The 26,976-nt window shown below is 46.2% G+C and overlaps 3 protein-coding genes across 3 annotated transcripts in view; 2 read left to right on the top strand and 1 right to left on the bottom strand.

The window, feature by feature from the left end:
• Positions 1 to 4,641, top strand: part of tnip1 (TNFAIP3 interacting protein 1) — a 122,411-nt gene extending 117,770 nt beyond the window's left edge. The window contains exon 17 of the mRNA XM_078551256.1: positions 2,758 to 4,641. Coding sequence (XP_078407382.1) covers positions 2,758 to 2,795 — 38 coding nt within the window. The 3' untranslated portion in view covers positions 2,796 to 4,641. The remainder of the gene's footprint in view (positions 1 to 2,757) is intronic.
• A 6,796-nt stretch (positions 4,642 to 11,437) lies between these two features.
• On the bottom strand, positions 11,438 to 24,185 carry gpx3 (glutathione peroxidase 3). Its single transcript, XM_078551208.1, has 5 exons — positions 24,036 to 24,185; positions 17,532 to 17,688; positions 15,507 to 15,624; positions 14,464 to 14,563; positions 11,438 to 12,539 (listed from the first exon to the last, which is right to left on the bottom strand). The coding sequence occupies exons 1-5, from the start codon at positions 24,105 to 24,107 to the stop codon at positions 12,321 to 12,323; spliced, it is 666 nt and encodes a 221-aa protein (XP_078407334.1). The 5' UTR covers positions 24,108 to 24,185; the 3' UTR covers positions 11,438 to 12,320.
• The window catches only part of LOC144686048 (protein NDNF-like), a 100,905-nt gene continuing 98,100 nt past the window's right edge, over positions 24,172 to 26,976 (top strand). Inside the window, exon 1 of the mRNA XM_078551201.1 lies at positions 24,172 to 25,232. The gene's annotated coding sequence lies outside the window, so the exon portion shown is untranslated. The remainder of the gene's footprint in view (positions 25,233 to 26,976) is intronic.

Genomic DNA, 26,976 nt, shown 5'->3' with positions numbered 1-26,976 from the left:
ACGCACACACAGAAAAAGAGACACAGAGAGACACACGCACAGAGAAAGAGAGAGACACACACACACAGAGAGAGACGCACACATGCAGGCAGAGACACTCAGAGAGAGAGACACTGAGAGAGAGATTGCCTTTCACCACCTCAGGACATCCCAAAGCGCTTGACAGCCAAAGAAGTACTTTATGAAGCGTAGTCACTGTTGTAATGTAGAAAACATGGCAGCCAGTTTTTGCACAGCATGATCCCACAAGAAGCAATGTGATAATAACCTCGATCACCAGTTTTAGTGATGTTGATTAAGGGATAAACATTGGCCCCGGATCGCCGGGGAGAAACTGACTGTTCTGTTCCGACAGTGACTGTGGGTTTATTTATTTTGCATCGTTCTGACAGAGCAGACTGAACACCTCCTGCACTGGGTGTGTCGATCTAGATTTTGTGCTTGAACCTCTCGAGCGAGTGGTGAGCCCGCAGATTTCCGACTTCGGGTCGAGAGTTTTACCGACGGAGCCACAGCTCAACACTGGGGGCAGAAATCGACCTCGTGCTCTCCTCGATCCCCGGGAAGATCGCGTTGGGATCGCCACGGATTTGGGCTCTGGTTTGAAAGACACGGGCCGGGATTTTCCGGCCCTCCCCCCCACCCCGGGTGAGGCGGTGCCCCAGCCTGGAGTCCATTGACCAGCGGCGGGACCGGAAGATCCCAGCGGTGGGCAGGTGTGAAAAACACCCCCCCACTCCCCCCCCAGTCTTGAACCATTACCATTGAAGTTGAGGCTGCTGATCCTCACCCAGCTGCTGTTAAAGCCATTTTAAATATATTTTTTTTGGCTCTCTGGTAGAATCATTCAGGACAGAAGGAGGCCATTCAGCCCATTGCGTCAGTGCTGGCTCATCAAAATAGCCATGCAATTAATCCCACTCCCGGGACGTAAGATTTAACCCCGTCTGCAGCTGGATAGACCTGCTAGTACCTCTCGGGATGTTGCATTTTGTACACAGCTACCCAAGGGAGCTTAGCCACAGGGAACAAGTGAATTCAACAAAAACGAAAATAGCTGGAAAAACTCAGCAGGTCTGACAGCATCTGCGGAGAGGAACACAGTTAACGTTTCGAGTCCGTATGGCCCTTCAACAGAACTAAGGAAAAATAGAAAAGAGGTGAAATATAAGCTGGTTGAAGGGGGGGTGGGACAGGTAGAGCTGGATAGAGGGCCAGTGATAGGTGGAGATAACCAAAAGATGTCATAGACAAAAGGACAAAGAGGTGTTGACGGTGGTGATACCAGCTAAGAAATGTGCTAATGGGGACATTAAGGGTGGAAAGCAGGATGAGCAAGGGACAGATGGCCCTATTGTGTGGGGGGGAATCGAAATTGGCTAAGAGGTAGAGATAAAACAATGGATGGAAATACAGTGAATTCAACACACAGACAATGCATTTACCAATGTAAAGATATGCCTGTCACATTTTAGCCAGGTATCAAAACAGGCTGGAGCTCTTTTCTCTAGAAAAGAGAAGGCTTGAGGGGTGACCTGATAGATAAAATTGGAGGGGTTTGTTGGGTGGATAGAGAGAAAGTGTTTCCACGTTGTGGAGGGAGATCAGAACCCAGGGGGCCATCAATACAAGATGGTCACCAATAAGTCCAACAGAGAATTCAGGAGAAATATCTTTACCAGAGAGTGGCGAGGTTGTGGAGCTCACTAACACGGAGTGGTTGAAGATAGAGGTGTTTAAAGGGAAACTAGGTAAACATGAGGGAGGGAGAATGGAAGGATCCCTAAATTAAAACCCCTTCAAATGTGTGACCTGGAGGAGTTCAGTTTTGTGGAGAAATTGGAGCGGCTAGGCCTGCTGTCCTTAGGGCAGAGTTGGTTAAGGGGAGATCTAAGAGGTGTTCAAAATTACTAGGGGTTTTAGTGAGAAAATAAGGAGAAGCTGTTGCACCTGACAAGTGGGTCAGTAACCAGAGCGCATAGAATTAAGACAGAACTAGAGGGGAAGTGAGAAATTTCTGTTTGGAGAGTTGTTAAGATCTGGAAATGTACCACGTGAAAGTATTTTGGAATTAGATTCCATCGGAAATTTCTCAAGGCAGTTGGATATGTACCTGCAGGCGATTAATTCGAGGGTTATACTCTTTTGAGCGAGTAAGTTAGAACAAATTAACAAAACGAGGACAAATTAAGAGGCAGCCCCTTAAAGGGATACTGCAAAAAGAAAGACAAAATCTTAAAGGAAACTTGCGAAATTCAAATTAAAATGTGATAAGGGTGGGGGGCGGAGGTGGTTCAGTAAAACTCCCCAGTCCCTGTGGGTGCCCAGTGGGCATGGAAGGCTTCGATCGTGCTGGCGGACGCCGTGTGCTCCCTCTCCAAGGACACCCGGCCGCGAACATAGCCGCAGAAGAGGGACAGACAGTCGGGCCGGACGGTCCCCTCAGTCGCCCGCTGCCTGGACCTGTTGACGGCCAACTTGGCCGGGCCCAGGAGCAGGTTCATGAGGAGGTCCTCCTCCCTCCCTGCACCCCCCCCCAACTCCACACCGGTTAATTGGAGGGCTATAGGAGATCATGCTGGGGTGTGGAACTTTAAATTGGATCGCTCTTTCAAAGAGCCAGGACAGGCACAAGGGCCAGAATGACCAACCTGTATGCGCTGTATGATTCCGAACGCCATCACGGACTCTTCCTGTGCCACAGATTCTCTGTAATTCTACGTATTGATGGATGATTTGATTTTCCCTTTTCGTCAGAACCTACCTCTCCCAGGCTTGGCAAAGGGCAGCATTGAGGGAGGGAAGAGGACCCCCCGTTAACTGATGGGATCCGTGCGGTGTTCCGAGTGAGTTTGATGTCCCGAGGCAACAAGACTTCGCCTTCCTTCCTGGCAGTGTGGATTGCAAAGGATTCTGAATTTGAGGTTGCTTTACAATGTATTCTGTGTCTTGTACATGTTACTGGATATCAGGTTGACACTGTGGGTTGTGTTGGGGTTGGGGATGTGGTGATCCTTTGGTTAATATCGGGCAGCCCCCGTGCCCCCCTCTCTCTCTCTCTCCCCCCCCCTCCCCCGCCCGGCCATTTCAGATGGGCCTGCCCGAACTCCATCTTGTGTTCTGCGTTGCCTCCATTTTGTGTGAACAGACAAAAGTTCAACACAACAGAGGGAGTTGGCAACTTGCTTTCAGCGTTTGCGGTGTAAAGACACATGGGAAAAGATGCTTTAAATATGTTTTAATGATTGCCCTTGAAGCTGCCCATCCTGAGGCTCTCTAACAATGTGACAATGGCAACACTTATTTCCTCCTTGCTCTCTTCAAATTCCACCTCCCGCCCCATGACTGACCAGCTGGATTCGACTTCCAGACACTTGGGTGTAAAAATGCCGGAATATTCTCCCATCGTTTTAAAGGGGCCCCTGATTGTCAGTGTGGCTGACACACTCTTCCTCCAGACAGTCAGCCCGTCAGAGGGCAAGGATCAGACTCAAGGGGCTGAGTGACCTCCTCCTAAGTCGCCCTCATCCCCTTACTGTGCCCCCCACCGTGCACATCAGAAAGTTTTAAAAACAGTGAGTGTAGAATTCTGATGGCATATTACTTATAAAGACAAGGTGGCTACATGTGTGGCAAGGACCAATTTCATTTTGTTTCAACAAAGCATTGAAAACATTTTGTGTGGTCGGATTCCCCAATCCTACCCCCCCACCCCCCCAACCGCCACCGGGTCTTGTTGCTGTGCCTCATGTTGTGCATTTTAAACCTGGGCTGATTTGTCACACTTCTAATAACTCATGGATTCAAAGTTGCCCTGCTCTATATCCCTGCACCCACCCCCCTTACCCGCTTAACACTCTTTGCTCCCCTCCACCCCATCCCCTCACTTCACTCCCCACCCTCTAAATCCTCTCCCTCTCATCGACCCTCCCCGCCCCCAAATGGGGCTGTTAATCTGTGAATATCCAGTTTTAACACCCATAATCGCTTTTAAAAGGAAGTAGGTCAAAAACTGGAGTTTGGGACTGAATTGTCAGCTCTTTTCAGAGATTGAACACGGTGGGGATGGGCTGAAAGGCCTCCTGTGTGGTACAATGCTATGATTCTACCCTCCTCCCCCTCCAGTGTGTTCATCCTTCAACTACATTGCTTTACAAAGTCGGGAGATCTGGTCATTACCACCTACCTGTTTGTGGGATCTTGCTGTGTACAAATTGGCTGCCGTGTTACCTACATTACAGCAGTGACTACCCCTCAACGTGACTTAATTGGCTGTAACGTGCTTTCGTGGGACGTCCTGAGAGGCGCTAAATAAGTGCACATTCTTTCTTTTCACCCACCTCACGCTCTGAGATTTGTTTTCCTGGATGTACCCCAATTCGACACCTTGCCTTTCCTTTCAAACGTGGCTTGTCCCGAGCTCACCGTGCGGCGCTGAGCTGTTTCCCCTCGGTCTACCCACCCCCTTCCATGCTGAGCCTGTCCCTGGGATGTTTCTGTATCTGTTTTCCAGTGGAACAGTTCTAGACGTGTAAAGTGTGATGGGCTCCACCTCGGGGCAGGAGGTGTTTGAAAATTGTACACGGCCTTAATTTTTTTCCCTTGTATTGTTGAATGATGACTCATAATAAATCACGATCGAATGTGGTGTCTGTTTCTTTTCCTTGGAATGAGTGTAGCGGCCGCTCGGAGCCCAGAGAGGTCCCTTGTTAATTATTTTTATGAGGGGCAAGGGGTGGTGGTGGTGGGGGAGGTATTATAGCCAGTCTTCATCCAGGCCGCTCAGTGAGGGGACAGACAAAAAAGGTTTGATTCCTTTACTCTGTGCACACTCAAACAGGGCTGCACGAAGGAGACTGCGCCAAGGCGTGCTCCAATGAGCTGAGATACCCTGTCTCCACCCACCTATCCCAAGAAAGTGGGGGGGGTGATCAGTCAGGATTCCTACTCCTGATGCAAGTCGGAGACGACTCCAAGTATATTTGCACGTTGGATGAGTTTGACTCTGATGGTCCTACCCATTGTACATGGACTGTAGGAATAGGGCTAGGGGTGGGTAGAGTCCCACGTAGAGTAGGTTGACTGTGCCGTTGCAGCAGGTTTGATGGGCTGAATGGCCTTTTCTTGTTGCATACTTCTGAACCCTTTTTAAACAGTGGCTGCAGTGGGTTTTCATGGTGTGTTTGGTGACCTAGGAAACCCTGAAGCAAATCATGTTTCCTGGCGTCGACATTTCACTTCCTGTCCGTGGTGTGCTTTAGGACTTGGCCAGTTGCCTGATATGAGTTGCGGAAGGCCACAGGAATGGAAGGAAGTGTGATCCTTGGTAATGACGTATCACGGAGCCCACAAATTCCTGTCCGTAAATCCTTTCTGATGCCTCAGCAGGAACACAGGAACAACTGAGCTGTGAGGTTGAAAGTAGCAATTTTGTCTGCTATATTATCTCTGAATTTTACTGGGTATTTGGGACATGTTGTGGGGGTGGGTGGTGGGTGGGTAATGTCCTTGGGGTGCTCAGTGTGAGAGTCTGGGGTGTTTTCGTTCCTGGGCATCATTTTAATAACACAGCCACCCCAAATGGCCAGCACTGACATTGGAGACAGGAGAAATGGGAGCAGGAAATGGTTTGGGATGTCATGGAATGCCAAGGCCCCAAAGGGCAATAACCTCAGTGCTATGGGAGAGGTAAGGCCCAGAGACTGGAGAGTCCCATTGATTCTGTTTGGGGGCAGCAAAGGTGGGGAGCTTAGGGAGTACCTGCTGCTCCTCTACACCCTGCAGGGAATTCTCACCAAAGTAATCAAAGGGAGATGGAGCAGGGCGGGAGCAGAGGGAACTTCAGGCCAGTGTGTGATCTCGGCCTTATCTTAGACCCTCTCCCAAGCACCATTCCCTCTGGAGTGAGGCTGCTGAGTGTGAACGAGGCATCTTGACCCATGTTTAATAAACATCGGGCTGAATCTTGCTGGAAAAATAGAATCACAGAGCGACTGAAAAGGTGAGAGAGGGGAACTAGGGAATTATAGACCAACTAGCCAATTATTTATTTGGGCTTCCAGAAGGAATCTGATGAAAATACCTCATCAGAGGTTGTTAGGTGAAATTGGAGCTCATGGAATTGAAGGAAAATTATTGACCTGGTTAGGAATATGACTGAGGGTAAGGAGAGACAGAGGGTAGGGATAATGGGCAAGAACTCGAATTGGCGGGATCTGGTGCCTCACCAGGATCTATGTTGGGGCTTCAGCTGTTCACCATATTTTATTAATAACTTAGATGATGGGATAGAAAGCCACATATCCCAATTTGTCAATGACACAAAGATAAGGCAGCATTGTCGGTGGTGTAGATGGAAGTGTAAAATTGCAAGGAGATATTGATAGATTATGGGAATGGGCAAATAGATTAAAATACAAGGAAATGAGGTTTATCCACTTTGGACCTAACAAAGATAGAACAGGATACTTGATAAATGACTAAAAGCAAGAAAAAGTGAGGGTCCAGTTACACACATCATTAAAATGTCATGAACAGGTACAGAAAGTAACCAATGGAATGCCAGCCTTTATATCTAGAGGATTGGAATACAAGAGGGTAGAATTCATGTTTCAGCTAGACCAAGCCTTGGTTAGGTCACACCTGGAACACTGGTCCAACTGGGGCACCACTCCTTAGGAAGGATTTATTAATCTTGGAGAGAGTGCTACATAGATTTAATAGAACGGTACCTGGGCTCCAAGGTTTGAACTTCTGGGAAAGATTAAACATTACCTGGAATGCTGAAGGTTAAAGGGTGATTTGATTGAACTTATCAAGATATTAATGGAAACAGATAGGGCCAATAGAGAGAAACGATTTCTGCTGGTTGGGGAGTCCAGGACTAGGGAGCAAAGTCTAAAAGTTAGAGCCAGACTTCTGAGGAGAGAAATTAGGCAACACTTCTTCACACAAAAGGTGGTAGAAGTTTGGAACTCTCTTCCACAAATGGAACTGATGCTAAATCAATGATCAATTTTAAAAGTGAGACTTTTGGATTTTTGTTAACCAAGGGTATTAAGCAATTATGGGGCAAAGGTGAGTATATGAAGTTAGGCCACAGATCAGCAATATTTTCCTTGAAGGGCAGAACAGGCTCAATTGACCAAAGGGCTTACTCTTGCTCCTATGATACAGTACAGGAGGAGGCCATTCAGCCCTTCCTGCCTGTGCCAGCTGTTTGAAAGAACACTTAGTCCCCCTCCCCTGCTCTTTCCCCAAAGCTCTGCAAATGTTCCCCTTCAAGCATTTATCCGATTTCCTTTTGAAAGTTACTATTGAATCTGCTTCCACTAGCCTTTCAGGCGGAACATTCCAGATCACACCAACTCGCATAAAACAAAAGAAAAATCTCCTCACCTCCCCCCTGGCTCTTTTGCCAATCACCTTAAATATGGTTACTAATGCTGCTGGAAAAAGTTCCTCATTTGCTTGATCAAAGCCCCTCACGATTGTGACCACCTCTATTAAATCTCCCCTTAACCTTCCTTGCTCTGGAGAGAACATCCCCAGCTTCTGCAGTATATCTGCAGAACTGAAGTCCTCCATCTCTGGTACCACCCCAGTAAATCGTTTCTGCACCCTTTCCAAGGTTTTCACGTTCTTCCTAAAGCGTAGTCCCCGCTAGCTATAGGCCGAGCCAGTTTTATAAAGCTTTAGCATAAATTCCTTGCTTTTGTACACTCTGGGCAGTATCATCCCAGATATTTGCACAAAGTGCGGTAGTGGGCGGGAAGGACGATGTCTTACCCGTCGGTCGGGGTGGCAGGTTTTCACGCTGTATCGTCCCAGTCCCACCTCGTTAATTACACAGCCACAGGAAACACACCATCTTGCTGGTGGGCGGCCTCCGATTTTGCCCGCCACGCTGTTACTTCAGCGCTTCCTCGTGCAGGCGCCGTATTTAAATTGTAGCCGTGTGCACACTTTTCAACACTTGTAGCCCAGACTGCTCCGATGAAGATATGGCCTCTAAAGCCAAGAAGAGTGCAGCTGCCCAATTCTGTGACGCATCCCTGGGACACCTGGACACCGGGGAGGTTCGCCGCGATGTCCTCTACCCCCCACTCTGGCCGCAGGAGGCCCATCAGTCTCACCACTCCGGCTTGGGAGGCGGTGGCAGTGGTGGTCAGTGCCAACGCTGCACACAAGAGGTCGGCCAGCCAGTGCAGAAAGAGGATGAATGATCTCATCCATACCACCAGGGTAAGGCAACCATCTCATCATTCTAAACTCTCACACTCACAAGCCCATCACACATTCACTGGCATCTCACTCACTGCCAGCTCAAGGGACATCACCACTCACTCTCTCTCACAGACCCTCACATCTCCATCTGGCCTCATCTCCTCTAGAGACTGCCTCCTCAACCACTTGCACATATCAACATGTACCCCCAGCCCCCACACACACCCTGGGATACCCCCCCTTCCCCAGTACAGTTCTCACCCAACAGCCTCTTCCCTTGCCTGAGGCCACTTCTCCCCCTTCCCCAAGCAAGACCTAGCCCTGCAGCTATTGAAAAGCCACCCCCGTCTTACGGCTGGTCTGGTAGGTAGAGACCTGCCCATCAGCCCCCCCACTAAAAGTGATGCGGTGCTGCCTGCGAAGCCTGGCGCTGATGACTGCGAGTGCTGCCCGAAGCAAGGTAAGCAAACACACCTCGAACATCCAAGCGATATGCAGCTCGCCAGCTGCACGACTTTATGTACAGATGTGAAACACCCCGACATGCCCGGATGATCCAGCGTGGGGGGGATGATTCTGGTGAGCCGGGCTTATATTCAGATGCTAAAGGATTGAAATTAGGTTCCTGACATGTGGCGACAGGAAACGCGGCCCAGCATCGATGGATGGAGCAGATGATCGCAAACTGGTTTCACGATGACATGAACCGGCTTTTGTCCTTCTCGCCATATTGTTTACACCACCCCCTCCCCCCACCCCCTCACCCCCACTGCCTGCCAATCACACCTGACGCCAACGGGGCCAGAACATTCTGGCCTATGGCCTCTACGTACAAGGCCATGTGCTTTTGTAAGCAGCCTCCTCAACTCGTCCTGAACCACCTTGGAAAATTTGTGAATGTGCACCTCCCAGGTCCCTCTGTTCCTGCATCCTTTTTGAAATATTCAGTTCAATTCATATTACCTTTTCTCATTTCTCCTGCCATAATGTGCCATTGTTAGGAAAATATAATAATTTTCATAATGTTATTGGAATTTGTTGTAAGGTAGGAATAGTGTGTGTCTGTGTGTGTGGGGGGGGACTTAATTGAATTAAAGACTAACTGGTCCGAAGGCTTTGATGTATCAGAAGAAAAGCTAGGTTTGAAATGTTAAATAGGTAAATGTGGCCGAAGTTTTAGAATGTGAGGTGTAAAGGGAAAATTAGCATTTTTAGATAAACCAGAGTAATTTGAATTTCTAAAGAGGTGGTGAAATGTTACACTTAGCCAGAAGAAGCCAAACAGTATGCTTATTTTTCCAAAAGCTTACTGATAAAATTGGTACTATGAAAGATTTTTATTATTTGAAAAGTAAAGTCGAAAAGACATATTGGCACAATGGGCTTTACATTAAAAAGGGAGAAACCTGCATAAAGGAGATGAGGTTATGTGTAAGATGAAGGAATTCTAAGATCTAACAAGTGTGAAAAGCGCCCAGCTTCTCAGCCTCAAGTTGCTGTGTACACGAACTGAGGTGAAGATAACTCATTTTGAATTCAAATGTTCAGGTTATCATGTTACTTTGCCTGGGTCTTTTAAAATCTGTGTTTTACTGTTGCCTTAACGGAGGTGTAACTGGGAATTAGATTACCTAGGGAAGCTAGGAGTTAGTTGTAATTTGTAAACCTATGTATGTGCTTAAAATCATTTTTTTTGTTAATAAAAGTTTAATTTAGTTTTGTAAGAAACCTATAAGACTTGGTGGTCTTATTACTACTGAATTCAGGACACACATCTCGAAATAAATACAAATTGTAAAATAGTTGTGGCAGTTGTTTCATGTTTCCCTCTGGAATTTGAACAGCTCAGCATTTACCATCCGCTGTGACATAACACCATTTCACACTTCTGTGCATTAAATTTCATCTGCCATCTGTCTGCCCACTTCACCAGTCTGTCTATGTCTTCCTTAAGTCTATTATTACCCTATTCACTGCAGCCTAATTTCTGAGTTTGAATCTGCAAACCTTGAAATGATACCTTGTGTCGTCAAGTCCAGGTCAATTATCCATCTTAAAGAGCTGTGTTTCTAATACTGACCCCTAGGGAACACCACTGTATATTTCCCTCCTGTCAGAAAGACAAATGTTCAGCACTACTCTTTGCTTTCTGCCCCTTAATCAATTCTATAAGTAGACTGCCACTGTCTCTTTAATTCCATGGACTTCAATTAGTTCACTGTTAACGATATGGAACTTTGTCAAATGCCTTTTGAAAGTCCATATATAGCACATCAACTGCACTACTTTCATCAACCCTCTCTGTTACTTGAATATTGCTGAAAAGAGAGACATATTGCTGAGGTCTTTTGCCCTGCACTCATCGGGACATGTGCTAGAATGCCAAATTTCAAACAATCATGACAATTTATACTGCAGGAGAAAAGGATGCTGATTGGTTGGCAAGTTGACTCTGAGTGGCTCAGGTTCTGCCATGGAAAAAGAAACAGGGAACTATAGGCTCCCCACGCTCCTGGGTAATTCAAAGAAGGTGCAAGGTTTGAACATGTTCCTTTAGTTTGCAGAGAATGAGTCCCTGCATGTGAATGTATGTCACTTCTAGCAAGTGTAAATGAGTCACATTATGAGCTCAACTTCCCTTAAATTGGTTGTTAGTGTAGCTATTAGTGCATTCAGGATTGTTCAGCAAGTGCTGCCTAATCACGGAATCCCATCTAACATTAGAATTTTCCTTCATGCCTTCTCCATGGCTATGCCTTGGCCGATCAGAGTCAAATTGGCAACCAATCAGCACCCTTTTGTTGTGATCGTTTGAAATTTGGAATTCTCGTATTTGCTCTGATGAGTGCAAGATGAAAAGCTTCGGCAACATGTCTCTCTTTTTAGCAAGATTCATGTTCTTTACTACCATGTGACTGTATATCTCCATTACTTCATCAAATAATTTAATCACCTTAGTCAATCATGATTTGCCTTTAACAATTCTATGTTAACTTCCATTAAGTCAGGGTTCCTAAATCTGGTTGCTATCCAGTGGCTGCTGCAGGTAAATGTGTTTATGTGATGCTTTACTCAGTTAAATAGCCCCCACTGTCAGAGTTCCCACGTAGCTGCTTAAGTGGAATACCAGAGGATGATCGGTGCCTGCAGGAGTCTGTAATCATGCAGGTACCTGCAGTTTCAAAGGAAAAATTACCCAGGTGAGACAGAGTTTGCGAAAGATAGTTTATTATTTGTTATATATGTGTGTGTGTGTGTGTGTGTGTTCAATGACTTCTTGATATCCCTGGCAGACAGGCAGGAGCTGCTGTATAGGTAGAGACAACATGCTCTGTGTGAGGCCATGGGACAGCCTGAATGCACTTAAAGGGCTGAGCCTGCCTTCACACAGTTTCAGACCAGACCTGGCAGGGAGTGCCTGCTTTTAGATCTGATCATCATTCAGCAGTTCTCTTCCCATCTTCTCCACCCCTAACCCTCCTCCACAAGAGATATCTCAGAGCTCAGACAGTGAAGGCGATTAACTATAATATGTACAGTTCTAGCGTGTGTTGTGATGGTTCAAGTTAGGTAAGTGAGTGGGAAAGAAATTGATTTAACGTTTAGGTAGGAATCTTCTACAAGCAACAGGGGCCTAACCCAGATCCCCAGACGAAACACTGATCCACGTTCCTCTTCAATGATAGGCCTGATGAGAACCCCTGACAGTTTCTGTTTCTGATTGTTCTTGTAATGTAAGTGGGAGGGAGCCGGGGAGGGGAAGATGTGACGGGGGAGGAGGTGAGTGAAGAGGAGAGAAGGGGGGAAAGATGCAGGACTGAAGGTGGCGAAGTGGGGTGGAGGGAAAGAAAGAGAGAGGGAAGGAACAAGGGGCATGAAGGGGTAAAGGAATGAGGTGAGAGGAAGTGAAGGGCGAATAAAGGGGGAAGGGGGCAAAGGAGCTGGGAGCGTGAAGGGGAGGGGAGTGAATGTGCAGGAGTGATAGTAAGATGAGGGGGTGCATGGAAAGGAGCAACATAGACAAACTTCACTTAGCTAATTCAAACCATCATATAATTATATGGGGAAAAAAAATAAAGTTTTGCAAACATCATTTAGATGGTTTGTTGTTGAACGGACAGAGTGCTCATGTAGTGGATGATATCCTCCTTGATTGCGGCCAGGGGGACTTGAGGGAACCAACGTCGGACAGCTTTGCCATCGGGTCCAATGAGAAACTTCTCAAAATTCCACTTGACGTCAGAGATTTTGAGGGGTTGCCAGAACAACCTGTTCGTGCTTCCAAAACTGTCTCCCACTGGGGGGCAGGCATTCTGCTCAAAGCAACAATAACAAAAAGGATATACCATTAGATTATTGAAAGTCATCACTAATCTTCACCCAACCTGCAGTCCCCTACCCTGTGACCTCTAACCCGCCACACCCACAAAGGCAACATCGTGGAATTGCAATTAATTCCCAAACTCTCCTCCAGGTTGCAGCTTAGACACACATCACCTTCTCCTTCTGAAGAAGAGTCATACGGACTCGAAACGTTAACTGTGTTCCCCTCCGCAGATGCTGTCAGACCTGCAGAGTTTTTCCAGCTATTTTTGTTTTTGTTTCACCTACTCCTTCATTGTGGCTCAGCCAACCTCTTCACCTAACACAGCAGCTCAAGAAGAATGCTCACCTCCGCCTTCTCAAGGGCAGTCCAAATGGCTGCTAGCCCATCCACCATCTTAGATATTAGCTCCCTTCATCACCAGTGCACTTGGACTGTAGTGTTACCTCTGTAAGATGGAGTGCTAATCACTAATACTTTTTCCACCACCCCTGTTAGAGTACTAGAAAGGGGTGATGTATATGAGGGTTCAAAACAAGAACATGGTAAGGAACAATACAGGAGTTATTGTGCTCCTGGGTATATCTTATTGGCCAACAAATAGCAATAAGGAGATAGAGGAGCAAGTAAGTAATGTTATGAGTGGTTAGGATTTGGAATGCACTGCCTGTTAAGATACCTGTGGATGTAGATTCAATAGGAGCTTCTAAAAGAGAGTTGGATAAATGCTTCAGGGAGAAAAGACTTGTAGGATATGGGGAAGAACAGGAGAGTAGGACTGACTGGATTGATCTTTGAAAGAGCTGGCGCAGTGTTGGTGGGCAGAATGCACCCCTTTCATGCTTTACCGTTCTATGATTCTATAAAATGGGCCATACGGAGCATGTTTCAGTGGGGGAGCATTTGGGGAATAGTGATCATTGCAGGCAAGGAACTACCGAATGTGAAAATACTCAGCTGAAGGAGGACTAATTTCAGTGAAAATCAGGGATATGACACAGATGGACCAGGGCCAAAGTTTGGCAGATAAAATAGTGAATGAGCAATGGGAGACCTTCAAGGAGGAGATACCTTGGGTACAGACCAGATGCATTCCCATGAGCAAGAAGGAAAGGACATCCAAACCTAGAGCTTCCTGGATGACTTAAGATATAGAAGTGAAAATGAAAGAGTAAAAGGGGGCTTCTAATAAATGTCAGGCTCATATTTAAGTAGAGATTGAAGCAGAATGTGGAATGTCCGGGGTGGGGACAGGGACGTGGTGGGGCTTGAAAAAGAATGAAAAGAAACAAGGGGAGAGTCTGAGAATAATTAGTGGCTAGCCTAAATAGAACACAAAAAACTTTTAAAAATATATAAATATAGTGAAAAGTTAGTCAAAAGGAAGGATCGAACCAATTCAAGGTCAAAGAGCAAATATGCGGAGGTAGAGGCTGAATGAATGCTGAAGAAGAGGCTGCATATTTCAGAGTAAAGGAAGAGTTGGTAGAGAAATTGACTGGGATAAAATTGATAAACAGGAGGCGCAAAAGGTTGCTCAAAGTAGAAAATACATCAGGGAAATGTGAAAGGTGTTCAGAATTATAGCCGTCCAACAAACAGCACTTTTCTTTGTACTGGCCCTCCAACACTGCAGGACCCCTTCAGAACAGACCCTCCAACAGTGCAGTGCTCCCTCAGTACTGACTCTCCGACAGTACAGCGCCCCTTGAGTACTGATCCTCTGATAGTGCGGCACACCCTCAGTACTGACCCTCCGACAGTGGAGAGCTCCCTCAGTACTGACCCTCCAACAAGTGCAGCACCCTCTCAGTACTAATTCCACAGTATTTGGGGTAGGAGGGGCCTAAGTCTGCAATGGGGCGGATAAGGGGCAACGTGTGTGAACTAAGTAGAGTCTGTGTCCTGTTTACCTTCAGGTACGTGAACAGCTCCTGCTCGTTTTCACCATTCACGTCCCCTTTCTGGAACAGCTGGAAGTTTGGCACAAACCCATTGCCGGGACGGATATACCTGTGACCAAATGGCAACAAATTAGTTGTCGGGGCGAAAGGAAAACATTTAGGGCTGGAGCTTGAAGCTGTGGCATTGCCCACTAAGAGCCCTGACACACCCAGCAACCTTTCGAAATCACACCGCTCCTGTCTCTCCCGCCGGATATGGGCGCTCTCCAGAAACCTTCCTCCAAGGTGAGGGCTGGTGGGCTGTTCTACCCTGGGGGGCTTCATTACAGCCCAGCCATTCCCTCGCCTTTTGCGTGAACACACGATCCTTGAATAGTGACTAGGGGCAGGAATGCAGGATGTTTTATTCCTCTCCCTACCACAGGATCACTAAGGCTAATGCTACTATCCCTACCATTGTGCCTGGGTAACAAAGTGAAGGTCATTAACATCGAGTCACACTGCACTTTCCAACTGAGCCATCAGGGACCCATCCTCTACCAGTTTATGGGAGGGGAGTTACTTGGGGAAATCTTGTCCCAGCATTTCAGTATGAGATCCATTTCAGGAGACGGCTGAATCATGGGCTGGAATTAATAATTTGTATTATTTCAGGGGGTATTTACATAGAAATTGCCCTCTGGAAATTAAATGGGTGGATAGGGTCCGTAATAGGGGGAGAGTGTACATGGGCTGTGGGAGGAGATTAAATGAGTTGGGGATGCTAGGGACATACAGGGGTCTCCTCACATTGCTGTGACATTGGTGATGGTGAATTATGTTGCATGAAAGTTTGCCGCTGCCTGGCTTCAACTTGCTCATCCACATAAGACCCTCTGACCCCTCTCCCAAAGTTTCTGATAGAACATCCCCCACCCCACCACCCGTCCCCCCACTTGACAATGACACTTCATGCAATGCCTGGTTCTGTGGCACCTTTTCCGAGGTTAGTCCATCCCGGCAGCCACACGGATTGACGCACGGGGGCCGGGGAGGGGGAGTCGCCTACTTACTTCAACAAGGGCAAGATCTCATTGTTTTCCCCTGGTTCTTGTTTACCAAACTGGTTGGACGGGAATCCAAGGATTGTGAAGCCGAGTGAACTCAGATCCTCATGTAGTGCATTCAGTCCTGGAGAGGAAAAGGACATTTCTTCTGACTACATTTCACTGCAAATTTGTTTTTGAAATGTTAAGATCTCTTTTTCCCTCCCTTCAACGAGCATCCTGCCCACCACCAACTTCCCGAACACAAAGTCTCTCACTTTGACCAATTCTATTAGAGTTCCCTCTTTATAATTTGTTATCTGGGATGTGGTTGACACTGGGAAAGTGACATCCCTTGTTTCATAGGAGCTTACAACACACAAACAGGCCAACCAGTCCAACAGCTTTATGAACCTTCTCCTATTTTACAGCATCTACTCCCATCAACATAACCTTCTCTCCCTTCCTCCTTCTAGCTTCAACTTAAATGCCTCAACCATGCCCTGTGGTAGCAAGTTTCACAGTCTTACCACTCTCTGGAAGAGGGCGTTCCTCCTGAATTCCCTATAGGATTCGCTAGTGACTATCTTATGTCAACGGTTTTTGTCTAGTTTTGGACACCCCATAGTGGAGACATGTTCTCTGAATCTATGCTATCATATCAAACCCTTTAGCTATCTTAAAGACCTCTGTTAGGTCACCTCTGAGCTTTTTAGAAGGAAGATTCCTAGCCTGTTGAGTCTTTCCTGGTAGTTACAGCTTAGTTCTGGTATCATCCTCATGAGCGTTAATGCCTCCGGAGTGCAGATGGTGTAGGACTGGAGCCACATGTGTCTCCAGACTGGCAAGCGGCCTTCCCTGTAGGACATTAGTGAGCCAGGCCCGTTTCTAATCAATCTGGAAGATTCACCCTCAGCTTAATCTGGTGCGAGTTCAGCACCAATTGTCAAAGGCTTGAGTTTCAATTTCACATGTGGATCTCCTTGTGCCTTGATGGGACTGCAGCTCATATATAAAAACAAAAGAGTTAAGAAGGCCCAGAGGTAAAGGGAAGAAAGGTGGTAAACAATACGCAACTGCCTCCCCTTCTTGTTTTGTAAATGTCATTCTGAGGAAAGGCTGCAAACCTGACTTTCCCTTAAACCAGCTTATATTTCACCTCTCATCTATTTTTCCTTAGTTCTGTTGAAGAGTCATACGGACTCGAAACATTAACTGTGTTCCTCTCCGCAGATGCTGCCAGAACTGCTGAGTTTTTTTCAGGTATTTTTATTTTTGTTTTTGTTCCAAGCCTGACTGACTGGCTCAGAGTTTCATACAGTTTCACCTTAAGTTTCCCAGCATCTGAAAGAGTTTCGATAGAGTTAATAAGGTGAACCTGTTTCCATTGGCCAGAATAGAAGAATTGCTCTGAAGAAGAGTCATATTCGACATGAAACGTTAACTCTGTTTCTCTGTCCACAGATGCTGCAAGGCCTGCTGAGCCTTTTTTCAGCGCTTTGTTTTTATATTCCATTGGCTGGAGGATTGGTAACAGGACCCAGGAAGGGAGGTGAGAAGAATTTTTAAACGCAGCAAGTTGTTATGATCTGAAACGCACTGTCTGAAAGCAGATTCGATAGCAACTTCCAAAAGGGAGGCAGATAAATATTTGAAAACAAAACGTTTGCAGGGTTAAGGCGAAAGAGCTGGCACAGGCACAATGGGCCCAATGTCCTCCTTCTGTGCCACACGATTCTATAGACTGCAACATTTGGCTTGGATCTCGCTCTCAACCAAGGTGTAAAAACTGTCGAACAGTGTCGTGCTTTAGTTTCCATCCCAGCATAAAAAAAAACTTGGAATACTACGCTGCCGTGTGGATGCATCGATGCAATTAAGGGTAAACTCAATAAGTACAAGAGGGAGGCGGGATAAGCTGATAGGGTGATTCGAAGTAGGATTGGAGGAGGTACATGCGAAGTACAAATGCTGGCACAGCCACTGATCTCTTTCTGCACGTATGTTCTATGTAATTTCACCATGGAGCAGGAACCTGCAACATATCCTCACCTTCGTACTGGTACGTCAGTCCTCAGAATGTGGCTACATTGAGGACCAGGACGGTTTTCCCAATGTATTCCTTAAAGGAGACATATCTGTTCCCATCTATAACGGTTGCTCCACTGTCATGGAAGGAGCCAGGGATGGAGCTGTTGCAGTGTGAAACCTGGAAGCAAACAGAAGAATGAAGAAGCAGGCTGCTATTTATTCTTGAATCATTGTAATGATCTCTTCTCTAGTGACATGGCTGGAGAGTCCAGCGAGTTCTCTCTGGTGTCCTGGGCCAATATTTATCCCTCAACCAACATCACTAAAAAAATAACAGATTTTCTGATCATTATCTTATTGCTGTGTGGGAGCTTGCTGTGCACAAATTGGCTGCCATGTTTCCTACATTATGACAGTGACTTCAGTTCAAAAGTACTTAATTGGCTATAAAGCACTTTGGGACATCCTGAGGTTGTGAAAGGCACGATAGAAATGAGAGTTAAATCTTTAAGTCAGTGAATCCAGATTTCTCACATTCTGGGGACCGTTCTGCCCGAACTGGTTATGGAAGAGAAACACACCGAGGTCAATTGGGAATCACTGTCCCAATCAGAACTGAGCCTAAAAATTAAGATTTGTAAGTGCCTTTCATGATTTTTAAAATATTTATTCATGGGATATGGACATCGCTAGCTAAGCCAGCATTTGTTGCCCATCCCTAATTTCCCTTGAGAGTTGAGTGGCTTGCTAGGCCATTCCAGAGGGCAGTTAAGAGTCAACCAACCACGTTGCTGTGGGTCTGGAGTCACATGTAGGCCCAGACCAGGTAAGGACGGCAGATTTCCTTCCCTAAAGGACATTTGTGAATCAGGTGGGTTCTTACGACGATTGACAACGGTTTCATGGTCATCAGATTTTTAATTCCAGATTTTTAAAAATTGAATTCAAATACCACCATCTGCTATGGTGCGAGTTGAAACAAAATGATCTGAAGTGTTTTACAGCTAATCAATGTTGCAAAGTGAGAAACAGAGTTTCTAGCTGCACATAGCAAGCTCCCTCCGATACTGCCCAATTCGTCTGTTTGTGATATTGGTTGAGGGATAAGTTTTGAGCTTGGGGGGCAGACAGCTCCCCCCCACCCCACCCTCCCCACTCTCCAGAAGCAAAGTTGGCTGGGAAGCTGACTCACTCCACGCCAGCCCACCCCACAGCCATAACCCGAAACTAGGTTGGCAGTAGGGACTTCCGCTTCTCACTGCGGAAGAAGTCCCGCCCTCTGGAGCTGCCGGCCGATCGGAGTGAGGTACAACTGGGGTGCTGGGAGGGGAGTGTTTGGCCAGTTTAGGGAGGCAGATGGGGGTGTGGGGTTGGTGGGTTTTGGAGAGCAGGTGGATAGGAAGAAAGGGGGATACTATCTTAGGACGTCCATTCCCAAAACTGGTAGCACCCCCTTCCTTCCCACCTGTTAAAAACTTTTTAACAGCCATTTTATGGAGTGGGCAGCATATTATCGGGGTCAGTTGGCTTGTTAACAAGCTAAATTGACCCTTATTTATTTAAATACGGCAGGCGGGCTGTTATAGCTCAGGGGTGGGCGGGAGGGTTGTGTGGTGGGCACCTCCCTATTTTACATGCCCCTCTGCCAAAAAACACGCACATAAAAATCCAGCACACTGATCCAAAACACTGGGGAGAACTTTCCTCCTCTTCTTCCAACGTGGGATCTTTTGCGTCACCTGAGGGGGCAAACGCAATCTTGGCTTTAACATCTTGTCTGAAAGATGGCACCTCCGACAGTTCAGCATTTCCTCAGCACTGCCTGGGTTAGGTGCTCAAGTCTCTTTGAGTTGAACCCATGACTGTCTGACTGAGAGGCAAGAGTGCTCTCCACTGAGCCACTGGCAATCAAACTGTCCCTGCTCCTGAATGGAGAGTCCCAAGGTACAAATGATCCATCATCATCCAGCCTGTGACAGGGTGTTACAGGCAAGGACGTTCTTGGGCACATTGGTGATTAAGGCATCCTGTTGAATCAGTTGGAAGGGACTTCTAAATGACCTGGAATTATTGGATCAAGACATTTGGGAATGACGGTTCCTTAACAAAGCCTGAAGGAAGAAAACAAAAACAAAAATAGCTGGAAAAACTCAGCATAACTGACAGCATCTGCTGAGAGGAAGACAGTTAACGTTTCGAGTCCGTATGACTCTTCATCAGAACTAAGGAAAAATAGAAATGAGGTGAAATATAAGCTGGTTTAACCTCATTTCTATTTTTCCTTAGTTCTGTTGAAGAGTCATACGGACTCGAAACGTTAACTGTGTTCCTCTCCGCAGATGCTGTCAGACCTGCTGAGTTTTTCCAGCTATTTTTGTTTTTGTTTCAGATTTCCAGCATCTGCAGTATTTTGCTTTTACCTGAAGGAAGAAAGTCTGATTTAGTCAATGATTAATGACCACACAGAGGTGGGACTGCACAGAAATGGATTTTTGTCAGCAAGTCTTTAGTTGTGAGATTAGACAAACATTCTCCCAACAAGAAACTTCATTTCCCTTTCACACTCACATGGGAAATATTCCATTTTGTCCTCTCCTCACACCACAAACAACAAATCGCAGTGAGGAACCCAGTTGAAAACACCCAGCAATAAACTTGAGTAGTGGATCAAGAAGCTATTCATCATCCTTGACTGGAGTTAAAGAGGAAGGAGGAAGAGCGCGAGAGAGAGGAGGGAGAAACAGCGCGAGAGAGAAAGAGTGATGGAGCAGTGAAAAGGAGGAGAAAGTGAGGTAGGAGAGAAAGAAAAAATGGGAGAGAGGAAAACAGAGGGAACAGTGGGGGGAGAGAGGGATAGTGCAAGGAGAGAGAGAAGAGGGGCAGAGAGGGGGGAAGGAAGAGAGAAGAGAGCAGGCGGCAGAGAGAGAGAGAAAGGAAAGAGAAAGATAGAGGAGCGGAGTAGAGACAGAGAGAAAGGAGAGGCAGAGTGAGGAGGAGAGAGTGTGAGAAAGAAGAGGGAGGAAGAGGAAGGGCGAAGGGTCAGAGAGAGAGGAGGGTATAGAGAGAGGATGGCGGTGAGAGGATGGGGAAACAGAGAGGAGGGGACAGGGAAAGAGGGAGAAAAAAAGAGGGAGGGAAAGGAAGGGGGTTGAGAGTGAGAAGAGGGGGAGAACAAGGTAAAACAGAAACAGAGATGCACTAAGCCTGGCTGTACAAAGTAAACATGCTGGGTTTGTTTGCTCACTGCTGATAATATGAATTTATCATTAAACAGTTGGCACAAACTGAAAGTCAGAATGTTTCTAACTTTTGTTTGTTTTGAGAACGATCCTAGATCTAGATTTTTAAAAATGTATTTCCTCACAGCCACATCTATCAAGAGGCTGAGAACAGCAGGGGGTTGGGTAACAAGGCAGGATATAATTCAGCAACAATGAGGGGCCTAACTGTCTCAATCCTGTTGCCTGATTGCCTAGCTACCAGTCTGACGTATGAAGTAATGGCCCGGTTTCTGCTGGTTTAATGCCCTGCTGTTTTTCATTATATTATGGGTGAATTAGGTCAGGTTAATTACACTGAATGCATCATCGAAACATTTCTGTACCTCCAACCCAAATGTCACCACGGGAGTGGAAAACTCTGGTTCACTGTACTTGCAAGGTATTTTTGTCATGTGATCTCCCACCTCCTCACCCCCACTCTCAGGCCATTGGGCCTCCTGACATGCCCATCCTCCCTCTGCCATTTCCCTGCCATCCAAACAAAACTTGCATTTATATAGTGCCTTTGATGTAGTATAATCAAATAAAAAAAATTAGCTTCAAGGTAACTGGAGAACTTGAGCATGTTCTGCTTGGAGCAAAGGAGGTTGAGAGGAGATTTGATAGAGGTGTACAGGATTACGGACAGGTTTAGATAAGGTGAACAAAGAAAATCTGTTCCCATTTGCTGATGGGTCAAGAACGAGGAGATATGGATTTTAGGTTTTGGACAAGGGATGCAGGCAGAATGAGGGGAAGAGCATTTTTACACAGTGAGTGGTAAAGACCTGGAACTTGCTGCCTATGAGGGTGGTGGAAGTTGAGACAATCAATGATTTCAAAAGGAAATTGGATGATCACTTGAGGGAAATAAATTAGCAGGGCTATGGGAATTGAGCGAGGTGTGGGACTGACTGGATTGCTCTACAGAGAGCTGGAGTGGACTCGATGGGTGGAATGGCCTCCTTCTGCACTGTAATGACTGTATGATTCTATGACTATGATTGGAAAATTTTAATAGAAACACATTAAGGAGATATTTGGACAGATGACAAATAGCTTGGTCAAAGAGGTAGGCTTTAGGGAGTGTCTTAGAGGAGGAGAGAGAGAGAGATGGAGAGGCAGAGAGGATAAGGGAGGGGATTCCAGAGCTGGGGGCCTAGGCAACTGAAGGCACGGCCACCAATGGCCGAATGATCAAAATCGAGAGATGTACAAGAGCACAAAATGACAGTGTGATGACCTCAGAGGATTGTAGTGTTGGAAGGGGTTACAGGGGTGAGGCCCTTGGGGGATTTGAAAGCAAGGATGAGAATTTTAAAATCAAGGCATTGTCAGACTGGGAGCCAATGTAGGTCAGCGTGTGCAGAGGTGATGGGTGAAGGGAACCTGGTGCGAGTTAGGACAAGGGCAGCAGAGTTTTGGATTAGCTCAACTTATGGAGGGTGTAAGATTGGAGGCTGACCAGGAGAGCACGATTGTCAAGACTTGAGATAGCAAAGGCACGGCTGATGGTTTCAGCAGTAGGGGCAGTGTGCGATGGGGCAGAAATGTGCTGTACTACGGAGGTGGGAATTTGGCAGTTAACTGTCAGTCACCATCACTGGTGCATTCTCCATGGCAATGCCTCTACCAATCTGAGTCCACTTGCCAACCAATCAGCACTCTCTTCGCATACGTTATAAATTGTTGTTTTCCCCTTTTATTGGCAGTGTCCTGTTGAGTGTGTAAAAAGAAAAGCTTTGGTGTCTCTTTTTTCAGCAATAATGAAATTACAGATATTGGACCCTACAACATTTCAATCCAGTACACAAGCTGAGTAAATATGTGTCAATGTAATGGGAGCCATTGGAAAAAAGGACATAAAAGCACTGGGGAAGGTGCGAAAAATATTCACAAGGATGATACCAGAACTGAGAGATTATACCTATCAGGAAAGATTTTACAGACTGAGGCTCTTTTCTCTAGAAAAGAGAAGGCTGAGAGCTGATCTGATAGAGGGCTATAAAATTATGAAGGGGTCTAATAGGATAGACACAGAGAAAATGTTTCCATATGAAGGGAGGGTCCAGAGCACGGGAACCATAAATATAAGATAGTATTTAATAAATCCAATAGTGAAATCAGGAGTAACTGTTTAACACAAAGAACGATTAGAATGCGGATCTTGTTACCACAGGGAGTGGTTGAAGTGAATAGCATAGAGGCAATTAAAGAGAGGTTAGATATACACTTGAGGGAGAAAGAATAGAAGGATACTCTGATGTGGTGAGAAGAAGAAAATAGTGTGGGAGGAGGCTCATGTGGAGAATAAACACTGGCTTAGACTAGTTGGGTCCACTGGGAGCAGTGGGTGAGCCAGAAAACAACTTCTGTGGACATACTGTTCCCATGTTTATAATTTGCTCTGTCCTCAGCTCTGAGTGAATGAGTGTAATACAGAGGTATAAACATGGAATAAATACTGGCAGAGTTGTAACAGCCATTGGCAGGGGTGGTTTCAGGGAAAAAATAATATTCTGCGCACAACTCTCTCGAACAAATCGGCACCAGTTTGTCCCACAATTAAATAATTTACTTCCCGGTATTCAACAGGCACTCTTTCTCAGTTGGGAAGGCTTTAACTGAGCCTCAAGTACAAGGGAGATTCTGGGCTTGATTGTCCCAGCCTGGGCTATTGGCTGATCCCAGTGCCTTGTCCTTCAGGGTCTCTGTAGGGGCAGGGGCAAGAAGGCACCAAATTGAACCATAATAAGAAATATAAGATAAGAAATCACCCAGGGTTCTCACTCCCAATGCCTCTCTGGAAACTCCATGTCCTTTCTGGGTCCATAGTTATAATGCCTGCCACAGTCTATCAGCCAGCCAATCTGCACCATCAGCACAAAGAATGGCCATTTCGAGTGGGAGGAAGGTAGGGGAATGGAGCGGATTGTGTTCCTGGTGCTTTTGGAACTGTGTGCAACATTCAGGGGGTTGAGATGGGTGTGGGAAAGCTGAGCAGGGAAGAGGGGGCTGGGAATGGTAAATAAGACACAGAAGACAATTTGCATTTCCTGATACTATTATGTAATTAATTTAAAACATAGACACATATCCCTAGTGATTTCAGAACGAACCCTTAATAACCTTAGGGTGTAACCTGACAAACAGCCAAATGACACAATAAAAATCTAGAAAAATTCCACAATTTTTATCTGTTGAAACCATTAGTGCGAAAGATAAACAATCTCTCCATTAAGTGCCTGGTAAAATTCTCCTTTACCTGCCCAGCTCCTGCCTGAATCCATCCAACCAGGAGTGAGAGCAGGAGCCCGTGCTTGTAGAAGCCCTCCATCACACACAGACAGCAGTCATGTCCTAGTAACTGGCCCGGATTCTGTTACTCAGGAGTCCAGATGCTTTGAGAAAACATCGTCCTATTTAAACACAAAGCAAAGTGAGTCAGGGCTGGAGCCAGCCAATCACAGACAAAAAGGACAAGCATGTTTGATGTAACCCTTTCACTGCAGAATTACAGGACCTTTATGTTGTGCTGTCAACAGAAGCTTGTCAAGCTTCTCTACAAAATTTACACACAAAGAGACCCCTGTAAATACTGACATACTCCCGGGGACTCCCTATAAATATTGACACACTCCCGGGGACTCCCTATAAATATTGACACACTCCCGGGGACTCCCTATAAATACTGACACACTCCTGGGGACCCCTTGTAAATAATGACACACTCCCGGAGACTCCCTATAAACACTGACCCACTCCTGGGGACCCCCTGTAAATACAGACACACTCCCAGGGACACCCTATAAATACTGACACACTCCCGGGGACCCCTTGTAAATATTGACACACTCACGGAGACCCCCTGTAAGTACTGATACACTCTCGGGGCCCCTATAAATACTGACACACTCCCGGGGACCCCCTGTAAATACTGATACACAACCAGAGATCCCCTGTAAATACTGAAACACTGCTGGGGACCTCATATAAATACTGACACACTCCCTAAACCTCCTGGAAATTCTGACACACCCCTGGAGACCCCTACAAAGATTGATATACTCCTGGGTGTAGTACAAAGGGTTAAGAAAAGGGATATGCTAATATATGACGTAGATGATGATGTATCATTGATTTCAATCAGTCACGCGTTAGCCTCTCTGTCTCTGTCTCTCTCTATCTCTCTCTCTGGGAGAGAAAGAGAGAGATTGGAACACCATGCCCAGGAGCAACATGCCTACTCTGTAACCTCTTTAGATGTACTACTAATAAACAAATGTTAAGCAAATACCAGAATATGGCTATGGCTAACTAAGTACCATGCCTAGAGTCTAAGGAAAGAAGGAACATCACAGAACATGGTGGCAGCAGTGGAGGCATCAATCTAGAAAATATATCGGTGTTGTTGAAGGAACCACTTACGACTCGATGGAAGGAGGAGTCTCACTGGAGAGAGGTGACGTTGGTCGTACCTGGTGAGCAGTCCCTGCCCCTGTCCTGCCTGTTTGACTGCCTCGAGGACCTGCAGGGAGACTAGAAGTGGGAGTTATGGAAAGGCCATTTCCTTCGATATCGAGCAGCATTGGGCCTTCACATTAAAGATCAGAAGCACCAAGCCTGTTACTTTCTTTATGCTGTAGGTCCAGTAACAGACGACATTCTCCTGAGACAGGGAGTGGAGCCTTTATAGCCCGAAGCAAAACCTAGTAATAGGACGAGCACATTTTTAACCAAAAGTCCCAACAACCTGGGGAATTGATTGAGTTCTTTCTAACTGACCTATATTCTAGTTAGTTCTTGTAGATATGGGGCGCCGAAGGATGAGTTAATCTGTAATCGCATAGTTGTGGGCGTCCAATACGAAAAATTATCCGACTTTCTGCAGACCAAAGATGGCCTCACTTTAGATCATGCGGTCCAGTATGTAAGGCAGGCTGAGCGTAGAGAATTAGGCGTGACTCCAGGACTTCACAAGGCTCCATTGACTGGGTAGGCCCACGGAGAGCGGCCTCACCCACACGAAAGCCCGTCAAACCGGACAAAAGGGCAGGAAACGCCACACAGGCAGCCATTTTGTGATGCTTGCGTTGTGGCGTGAGAAGCCAACTCAGGAATGCCTAGCAGTGGGTGCAGAATGCTTCCTGGGTGACAGAACAAGATATTTTAAGCGTTTCTGCAAACCAAATGAATTCATTTGAGGTAGGAGACAAGAAAATATTTATGAAACACACTCCATCCAAGCAATGGGACATCAAGAAAAAGACAAAATTACAAGAGTTCCTAGGGGTAGTTATAGCCTCAGTCCAGACTATTGGTCAGTTACAGTGGAAATTCAAGGCTTTGATGCCACCTTTAAAATCGATACTGGAGCTGGTGTCAACATACTGGCAGATGATCTCAACTAGCTTCAGCCAATACCCTTTCGTCCATCAGCCATCAAATTAACAGGCCCAGGCACAAGAGACTTTCCAATTAAAGGCAGGATTATTGGGCCTCTTCATTGCAAGGGGCAAAAAATCTTTGATTCTGAAACAAAAACAAAAATAGCTGGAAAAACTCAACAGGTCTGACAGCATCTGCGGAGAAGAACACAGTTAACGTTTCGGGTCCGTATGACTCTTCATCAGAACTAAAGAAATATAGAAATGTGGTGAAATATAAGCTGGTAGAGAGGGGTGGGACAGGTAGAGCTGGATAGAGGGCCAGTGATAGGTGGAGGCAAGGAAGAGATTGCCAAAGATGTCGTAGACAAAAGGACAAAGGGGTGTTGACGGTGGTGATATTATCTAAGGAATGTGCTAATGGGGACATTAAGGGTAGAAAGCAGGACAAACAAGTGGCAGATGGCCCTAGTGGGGGTGCGGTGGGGGGGAAAGGGATCGAAATGGGCTAAAAGGTGGAGATAAAACGATAGATTCAAAAATAGGTGGGAAAAGAAAAATATATTTTAAAAATATAAATTATTGGAAAAAGGGGGGATCGGAAAGGGGGTGCGGATGGAGGAGAGAGTTCATGATCTGAAGTTGTTGAACTCAATATTCAGTCCGGAAGGCTGTAAAGTGCCTAGTTGGAAGATGAGGTGCTGTTCCTCCAGTTTGCGTTGAGCTTCACTGGAACATTGCAGCAGGCCAAGGACGGACATGTGGGCATGAGAGCAGGGTGGAGTGTTGAAATGGCAAGCGACAGGGAGGTCTGGGTGA

Source organism: Cetorhinus maximus, chromosome 10 (genome assembly GCF_964194155.1).
Source record: "Cetorhinus maximus chromosome 10, sCetMax3.hap1.1, whole genome shotgun sequence".
Classification (NCBI taxonomy): Eukaryota; Metazoa; Chordata; class Chondrichthyes; order Lamniformes; family Cetorhinidae; genus Cetorhinus; species Cetorhinus maximus.
The sequence above is the reverse complement of the archived record's forward strand: the minus strand, read 5'-3'. Positions and strand labels throughout refer to the sequence as shown.